At 36.5% G+C, this 10,288-nt stretch overlaps 1 protein-coding gene across 1 annotated transcript; it reads left to right on the forward strand.

Moving 5' to 3' along the window:
• Window positions 1-8,309: 8,309 nt before the first annotated feature.
• Window positions 8,310-8,879, forward strand: LOC138900098 (uncharacterized). Its single transcript, XM_070186805.1, has one exon. It carries the CDS (start codon window positions 8,310-8,312, stop codon window positions 8,877-8,879), a length of 570 nt encoding a protein of 189 aa, XP_070042906.1.
• The last annotated feature ends 1,409 nt before the right edge of the window (window positions 8,880-10,288 follow it).

Genomic DNA, 10,288 nt, shown 5'->3' on the forward strand with positions numbered 1-10,288 from the left:
TACTGTCTCTGCAACGTGCTTGTCCTCCGCGTCATCATGAGTTGTCTCCCGCACGTGTCGGGATTATTATCCGCCATGGAACGGAGTAGCGACATCCTCCTCATTGCGGGTATCACTGATTGAATTCTCATGTTGAGGCAGATTTTCATGTACCTCAATGTTGTGTGTGATGTTGACATCATTAGCTGTCATTTTTTATTTATTCTATGAAACAAAAAAAAATGAGTTAGTAATAGATGCAAGGATCAACTCAATTATTCAACTGTCTAAGCTCCACGGTTTGCACCAAACTGTTTACCCATAAAATGGTACAGTTGAATTTTTTACATGCCTTATAGACAAGCGAAATGATTTGATTCAAAATGATAAATAAATTAGATTAAAAATAAGACTTAGCATTAAAACTAAAGGAAATGGCAAGCGTAGCTCCGGGAGCAATGCTCGTGTGGACAGAAATAAGAGCAATATAAAACAGAAAGTAAAGTTGTATTATTTAGCTTGAGAATAGATTGTAGCATGAGTTTTGCCAGAGATTTCGTGTCCTTATTGAAGCTACTATTTATAGTTACACCTAGGAAACAAGATCTTAGGATCAAGCCTCTCTTAAATGACAATAAAGGGGGCCATTGATGAATGTGTAACGGCAGGCCATGAATGCCAAAATTCTCTGTCAACTGCAGTTATTGTTCCCGGTCTTGGTTCTCACTCGATTTGTCTTCCATCTGTCTCTGGTTCCACGTGTCATGTTATCATTCAATACGAACCAATTTTATCCTATACAGATATTTCTCCTATTTTCCGGTGAGATATCTTTGTGTCGCCGGGAAGTTGGTGAAGATTCCTTTCTTGGCGAAAAATTCCTGTGAAGCCTTCTGAACAGTCTCTGACGCTTGATAAGACGCACGTCTCCTCGCATTTAATACCCCGAACACGTGTTGCCCTACGATTCAGCAATATTTTTGCTGGTTCTCGAGGTAATCATGGCCATGATTTTTGTCGTCTATATCTTTACTTATACTCACCATTTTACCTCTTTCACTAACCATAGCCCTCAAAAGTTCATTTTCTTCTTTGCTCTTAACCTTCTTCTGCTTTAATCTCTTTCCAACTTCCTTTGCTCTTAACCCATAAACCTTTTATTGGCATGGCTTCTTGGATAACCAAAGGATAACTAATGGGTTTAACTTTTATATTTGTAAAGTCTTAAATTGGGGGTTCCTCAAGTTTGAGAGATTAGGAATTCTCCCAAAAGTGATCATATTCAAGAAGTCATGGATAATATAGATATCCATATTGTCCGTCGGTTAATCTATTTTTTATTCGTATTAAATATGGATCAGGTAGAATAATTTATTCATTTTTTACATTATCCATTTTGACCCGCTTATATCCGACCCGAGCCCGTTTGCCACCCTTAAATGTGATTTTAGAAATTTTGGAGCTTCTTCGTCTAAGTATTTATGAAGTAAATAGAGTGAAAATAGGTGTTTTTATGTCGTAATGGAATTCTAGTGATGGGTTTAAGAAAATATTAGAGAAGATGATCTAAGAAGAATGACTTTAATAGATAACTTTGTGGTAAAACGGTGAGAAGATATGAATCTCTTTGAAATGTGTGCCATTCAATTACTTTCTCTATTACAATTTAGATAACACACTTTACTCAATTTTAAATTCTTTGTTTTATCCATTTTATCTTTAATGGAAAGCTTTTATAACCACACAAATGACATGACCCTACAAAGTTTTTAAGGCCACAAATTTTAAAAATCTTTATTTTTTTCTTAAATTTTGTGCCGAGTCAAACTACCTCATTTAAGTTGAAAATGGGGAGTAGTATTATTCTATATTACGTGGCAAAATTCTATTTAATTTATTTATGTACATGTTTAGTCTCTACCAATCTATTTTAATACCTATATTTTATATTTATTATTTACTAAAAATAATCATTTTTTATTTACTAAAAAGTGTACAATTTGTCATAATGTTAGGCAAGTTGGTACAATATGATAGGTTAAATTGTATTCACAATCATTTAAGTATACCATGTAGTATACTACGATTTTAGTCGAATCAAGATATAATGTGATAACTGATATCTTATATGGTATTCACCCTACTCTTAGTATATTATATACTGTGATTAATGCTGAACCATAGTATAGTGTGATAAATGCTACGTTAAATGGTATTTATACTAATAGTATATTCTTGGTATAGTAAGTTTTGGTATACTATGATTACTGTTGAATCACGATATACTTTATGTGAGTTTTTGAAATGGTATTTTCAATATTCTTGGTATACTACATATTAGTATACCATGGTTTGACAATCATGGTATTCCTAGTATTCTTCATATACTACTTTTTTCTATATCATAATTACTATTTAATCATGGTATACTTTATTTGAGTATATTAAATGGTATTTTCAATATTCTTGATATACTATACATTGGTATACCACAATTACTATTGACTTATGATATTCCTAATATTCTTTGTATAATACAGATATATATACCATGATTAGTGTTGAATCATGGTATATGTTACTTGAATACGTTAAATAGTATACCCAATATTTTTGGTATAATATATTGGTATATAATGACTAGTGCTAAATCATAGTATACTTTGTTTGAGTATGTTAAATGGTATATCCAATATTCTTGATATACTACATATTGATATACCATAATTAATGTTAAATCATAATATCTCATATATTTTATATACTACATAGTGGTATAACATGATTAGTGTAGTATACCAAATTCTAGGATTCGCCGATTTAACTATAAAGAATAAAAAAAAGATGAAAAAAGTGACAATGTTTTATCATAAAAACCTAAAATTTCTTTAAAAATTGAAAAAATGTCTACAAATATAAAATAAAAAAATTCAAAAAAAATGACACGATAACTCTCGGTAATTGGAATAGCTTAATGATTGTATAAAAAAATATTCCAATACTATTTTAGGACTCAGATTATTTATCTAAAAAGAAGGAAAAAAAAAAGTCAAATAAAATGATCAAAATTTTGGAGGAATTTTACTGAAAACTTTAACTAAAAACTAAGATGAAAAGTAATAACAAAAAAGATAGAAAGCGACAGATGTTTTGGACAAAATGATTTTTACTTTAAAGAATAAAATTAAGAAAAATAATATAACAAAAAATAAGGAAAAAATAAAGTAAAAAAGAGTGAGGGATTGTTACTAGAAAGAACAAAAAAACAAGAAAATGACTATGAAAAAAAACTAAAAAGAATGCATAATTTTATTACAAAAAGGTAAAAAAGCAACAATAAAATAGAAAAAAAAATAAGTGAAAAAAGTAACAAATATTTTGGACAAAAATATTTTAATGAAAAAAATAAAGTTTTAAAAAAATACAGCAAGAAATTCATAAATTGAGACAAGAAACAAATTTAAAAAAAAAGAGTGAGTGATCATTACTAGAAAGAAAAAAAATAATAACTAAAAAAAGAAAAAGTAAAAAATAGTGCAATATTTTATTCAAAAGAAAAAAAATAAAGTGAAAAAACAACATCAAAATAGGAAAAAAGAAAAAGAAAGTAAAAAAGACAAAAAAAAAGTGAATAAAAAAAAATTAAAGTAACAAAAGAAAAAAATGGGAGGGCCAGGTAAAGGAAAGGCTTTACAAGCCTCTCCCTTGAGCCATATACTTCCAACCAAGAGGTTGTGAGTTCGAGTCACCCCAAGAACAAGGTGGGGAGTTCTTGGAGGGAAGGATGCCGAGGGTCTATTGGAAACAGCCTCTCTACCCAGGGTAGGGGTAAGGTCTGCGTACACACTACCCTCCTCAGACCCCACTAATGAAATTATACTTGGTTGTTGTTGTTGTTCCCTGAGCCATATATAAATGCAATATTATTATGCTCAACATACAAGAATGCCGAAAGTGTTGTCAATAGAGGAAGTTTCACCTCGATTTATGAAATAGGATAAAAAGAAAACATCTCAGAGTAATAATTTAGGTTCAAATATAAGAACCAACCAACCTTTAGAGCTGGCATAATATGTAGCATGCTTCTTGAGTTATGTACTTTAGGATATTTATTCAAAATACGTACAAGATGTAGAAGTTAAATCCTATATGATCACTACATTCACAAATCTTGGAGTTTCAAAGGCCAAAGGGCTAAGAGATCTAATGGTTATGGCCTAATAAATTCATGAGCAAGATTTGATCTCCATGGCAAATGGCAAATGACAAATGGCAACCATGCCACGCAATGACGAAGCCACATGCAAGGAAGGAAAAAAAAAGAGTAAGAGTATATATATATATATATATATATAAAAAATCACATATTCTAGGGATATTACTTGTAAAGTTGTAAGTTGTATATATACCAATAAAATTTTCCTTTGACTTTACTTCTTTTCTTTCTCAAAAGATAATTTATACTCCCTCCGTTTCAATTTATGTGAACCTGTTTGACTGAGCACGAAGTTTAAGAAAAAATGAAGACTTTTGAAATTTGTGGTCCTAAACAAGTCAAAAATGGGTCCAGAGTATTTGTGTGGTTATAAAAGCTTCTCATTAAGGGTACAATTGTAAGTTTAAGCTAAATTATTATCAAATTTAGAAAGGGGTCATTCTTTTTGGAACGGTTCAAAAAGAAAATAGGTTCACATAAACTGAAACAGAGGTAGTACTTAATTATGCATCATATTATATAAAGAGATATTTTGAGTGAAATTTGTCCCTTTAAGGTCGTTACTAATATTTCATTACAAAGTGGGATGGGATATCATAGCACAAAATATCTTCTCTTGTATTTTGCATTAATCTTCGGAAAAATGATCTATTCCTTTTTTATTTTCAACATCTCTCTTTATCGGGCTAGGAGTATGTGACTAGTAAATGCAAGGAGCTTGAATCTCTTTAAAGACATCAAAAATCTGCGCCTCTGCCAAAAGAATTAGTTTTGTTGTTTTTTTGTACTGATTCAACATAAATCACGTAAACGTATTCCACATTAATATTATCACTTCAAAATCCAAAATCAATGCATTTACGAAGACTAGATAGTTGGTGCTCGTGTTGTGCACGGGCGTAAGCCCGACATCATTGTACCATGGTCTACAATATTATTGTACCAAGAAGGTTTGACACTGAAAAGATAATTTCTTGCTTGTTTAACTGTTTAGCAAGTTTACTAAAAGGAAGAACACTATCAAGCTAATTAGATATTAACATAATAATGCTACTATGTACATTCATTTGGGTAACAAAGCTGTACAAGATATGAAATATACATTTGCAACAGTATATTCTTCTGCCTACTTCCATGAGAAAGACAAAAGAAGATGCATGTCTTGTAAAAGTCTCACTCCATAAACATATATTGTCCTTTTTTGTAGTAGTATCTCAATAATACCCAACAAAAATATCGGAACGTGCTTACACGTCCAATTCCTAAATTTCAGAGTCCCTTGGCGCAAAAGAAAATAGTTTGGAGAAGGTTTAGAAAAATAGTAGAGTGGAAGCTACAATTTTTCCGCATATATATCTATATCTATCTATATAAAAGAGGGCCCAAGTCTAGTGAGGTGGCACATCTCTCTGATTCGCATAACCATTTATCTAATTTTTCAGATTTTGGTATTTAAAAATTAAAAACACATGTACTAATTAAAAAAAGGAACTTCAAAAGACGCTTCCCCTTCCCAAAAGTCACACCATTCTTCCAAATAACTTTACCGTCTCTTCCCCCTTCTTTCTCCCAATCTCATCGGTTACATATTTTCTATCTGGATCCAACGTACCCATATCCGTGACTCGAGCCGTTAATTTTCTTCGGGCCATTTCACCTTTCTATTGTTGTATACGGTCTAAGTCGAGCTCGATTATATTTCGACTTGATAGATTAGGTTTGGAACATGACAATCACGGACTGAAAACCGACCTCGAGCCTTACCGAGCTAGTACCCGAGGTCGGAAAAGCTGCCTTCGAGGAAAATTGAGTCCGGTGTCGACCTTAGCCTTGAACATGCTCGAGGATAACTAACAGAAGACCGAAATATCCGCAACCGGATGGATATTACGGCGAGAATCTCAACACGTATCAGCAAGGAACCGGTAATCAGTAAATCAAGAGATTTTTATCTTTTATAGAAATGTACCTAGAATAGGACTCCCCTACGATATAAAGGGGGTCTGATAATTCATTCAAGATATGGTAACACGCATCACAAAGCAATATATTATTTCTTCTAGTTCTCGTTATCTTGTCATCCTGTTCCGGCATCGATAGAAGTATTTCTGACTCGAGCGTGACTAATCTTCAACGCTAAGATTGTTCAACTTGTGTGGTTTGCATTTATTTTTCATTGCTTATTTCAATATTAATCTGATTTGTTATTTTGTATTGAGTTATATCACGTATCCTTAACACCACATATAAATTCAATTGTTATCTGATTTTGGAGGTAAACTGTTTGGCGCCCACCGTGGGGCTAAGGATAATAGTAGTTATTTGATATAATTCTCCATAACACACACTGTTTTACACTTGCTATTTGAAGTGTCTTTGATTCCAAGCTAAAATACAAAAATGTCAAACTCTCAATCAGCACCTCTGCATGTTAACAATGAGTTTGGTCACCAAGTTGAAAATAACAACATAGCGCCGAGTAACGAGATACCACCTGCTGATCGCGCTGGAATTCCGATCGCAGATCTAATTGACGCTAATTTGCATGTGGCTATCGATGCAAATTTACCTACCGACCCCGAAAATAGCATTCGTGGTGGAGCTCGATCGGCAACTCGAAACACGTAAAATATTAAAGAAGACGGGATCAGTCTACGAGTGATCTTCGAAATATTACAGGCTCAATAGGCGGCGATAGCTACAGAACCAAAGCCGTCCACCGAGCAGGTTTGAGCCCGATCCTCCCCGGGAAGTCACCCGCAGGGATGAAACGGTCATAGAAAGGTCGAACGAACACAAATTGGGGGCTAACCATGAGATCATAAAAATGCTCGAGGAGCTGACAAAACGGATAGAATCATGGGAGAAGAAGATCGAGGCTAACGACAAAAAGGTGAAAACCTACAATTCCAGGGTAGACCAAATCCCAGGAGCACCTCTGATATTGAAGGGCCTGGATTTCAGGAAGTTCGTGCAAAAACCTTTTCCACCGAGCGCTGCTCCAAAGCCAATCCCCAAGAACTTTTGTATGCCCAAAATACCCAAATATAATGGAACGACCGACGCAAACGAGCATGCAACCTCTTATACATGTTCTATCAAAGGGAACGACCTAGAGGACGATGAGATCGAGTCTGATTTGTTGAAAATATTTGGGGAGACCCTGTCGAAGGGAGTTATGATATGGTATCATAATGTACCTCCTAATTCTATTGACTCATTTGCTATGCTTGTAGATTCTTTTGTAACAGAACACGCAGGTGCCATCATGGTCGAGACTTGGATATCGTACCTTTTCAAAGTCAAACAGAAGGATAACGAGATGCTCACAGAGTTCGTGTCCCGGTTTCAAATGGAATGAATGGATATGTTGCCGGTCGCTGATGATTGAGTTGTTCAAACTTTCACTCAGGGACTTTATATTCGAAGCTCGGTGGCTTCACAATAGCTGAAGCAAAACTTAATAGAATATCCAACTATTACATGGGCCGACGTGCATAACCGGTATCAATCAAAAATCATAGTCAAAGATGATCAATTCGGGGCCCCTTGGGGGTCTGTCTATCCCGTCAGAACCCTCAACATAGTCAAGAGAGATATCGATCGCAAACTGAGGCCAAATAGGGATCGGTATCAGCCGTATAATGGAGATCGGAGAAGCAGCGGGTCCGGGCGAAACTCCGTGAGAAACGAAAGGAGAAATGACCAAGGTCAAAGCAGCCAGGGACTTATGAACAAAAATGGCTTCGACAGGTCCAAAGACGCACCGAGGCTATCGGAATATAACTTCAATGTCGATGTTGCCGCCATTGTATCAGCTATCGGGCCCATCAAAGATACCAAATGTCCTCGACCTCTACAGTCTGATCCAACCCAAAGGGATCCTAACTAGATGTGCAAATATCATGGCATTCACGGTCACAGAACGGATGATTGTCGACAGTTGAGAGAGAAAGTGGCCCGTCTATTCAACAATGGGCACATTCGGGAGTTCTTGGGCGACCGAGCCAAAAATTATTTCAGGAACAAGGATTCTAACAAATAGGCAGAACAAGAATAACCTCAACATGTCATTAACATTATCAGCGGAGGGGTTGATATCACATAGGGGCCGATGTTAAAACGTACCAAAGTATCCATCACTAAAGAGAAACGAATTCGAGACTATATACCGGAGGGAACTTTATCTTTCGACGACGAGGATGCAGAAGGGATCGTGCAGCCCCACAATGATGCACTAGTAATATCTGTACTTGTAAATAATATTCGGCTTAAACGTGTGTTAATTGATCCAGGTAGCGCAACCAACATCATTCGATCAAGGATCGTGGAGCAGCTCGGTCTACAAGACCAAATCGTGCCTGCAGTTCGAGTTCTAAATGGATTCAACATGGCATGTGAGACCACTAAAGGAGAAATAACGCTAGTCGTAAACACCGTCGGGACCATCCAGGAGACTAAATTTTATGTGATCGAAGGGGGAATGAGGTATAACGCTTTATTCGGGAGGCCATGGATCCACAACATGAGGGAAGTGCCTTCGACACTACACCAGGCACTGAAATTCCCAACACCTGACGGAGTCAAAACAATCTACGGAGAACGGCTGGCTGCGAAGGAAATGTTTGCGGTCGACGAAGTGATACCGGTATCTACAGTTTCAACATCGAAGGGCCCAAACTAGATGGTAAAAAACAGGGCCAAATAGTAATCACTGATACCATCTTCGGCAGATTCGGACAAACAAAAGGAAGTCGAGGATGATGATTATGGGGTTCCCAGATCTTTTATAGCCCTCGATAATTCCGACGCGACTAAATCGATGGTCAAGGAGCTGGAACAAGTCATACTGCGAGAGAGCTTGCCCGGTCGAAAGGTATACCTAGGCACGGGACTAAGCTCCGAGCTCAAGGAAAAACTCATTCAATTTCTTATACCTAACGAAGATTGTTTCGCTTGGTCCCACCTCGATATGACAGGAATCCCTCCAGAGATAACCACTCACAAGCTAAGCCTGGACCCAAAATTTCACCTGGTTAAACAGAAAAGGAGACCTCAGTCCAAGATCAAACATGATTTCATCAAGGATGAGGTATCTAAACTTCTTAAAATAGGGTTTATTAGGGAGGTTAAATACCCGGATTGGTTAGCAAACATAGTGGTAGACCCTAAAAAAGGGAATAAACTAAGAATATGTGTAGACTACAAAGATTTGAATACGGCATTCCCCAAAGACTCTTTTCCTTGGCCCAACATCGACCATATGATCGATGCCACGGCCGGCCATGAGATCCTCAGTTTTTTCAACGCCTATTCCGGGTATAACCAAATACGGATGGACCCGGGTGATCAGGAAAAAACTTCTTTCATCACTAAATACGGTACATACTGTTATAATGTAATGTCGTTTGGATTAAAAAATACCGGTGCTACTTACCAACGCCTAGTAAATCGGATGTTCGAGGAACAAATAGAAAGATTAATGGAAGTTTACATTGACGCCAAGTTAGTTAAGTCCCTGTGAGCAGAGGACCATTTAAAATATTTGCAGGAAACCTTCAGCATACTGAAGCAATACAATATGAAGTTGAACCCCGAAAAATGTGCGTTTGGAGTTGGGTCGGGTAAGTTCCTCGGATTCATGGTATCTAATCAAGGAATAGAGATCAATCCCGATAAAATCAAAGCCATTGAAGATATCACGATCGTGGACAACGTAAAGGTTGTGCAAAGGTTAACCGGGCGAATAGCCACCCTGGGGCGATTTATTTCGAGGTCGTCCGACAAGAGCCACCGATTCTTTGCACTGTTGAAGAAGAAGAACTTCTCGTGGACCCCAGAATGCCAACGAGCTTTAGAGGAACTCAAGAGATATTTATCGATCTCGCCCCTTCTTCACACACCGAAGAAAGACGAATAATTGTACTTGTACTTGGCGGTCTCGGAGATAGCGGTAAGTGGAGTCCTATTTCGGGAAGAGCAAGGTACACAATTTCCAATTTACTATGTTAGTAGGACCTTAGGTGAGGCCGAAACTAGCTACCCTTACCTGGAAAAACTAGCGCTCGCTTTGCTAAGCGCCTCTAGGAAGCT

The sequence above is a fragment of the Nicotiana tomentosiformis genome, chromosome 10, assembly GCF_000390325.3.
Source record: "Nicotiana tomentosiformis chromosome 10, ASM39032v3, whole genome shotgun sequence".
Lineage (NCBI taxonomy): Eukaryota > Viridiplantae > Streptophyta > Magnoliopsida > Solanales > Solanaceae > Nicotiana > Nicotiana tomentosiformis.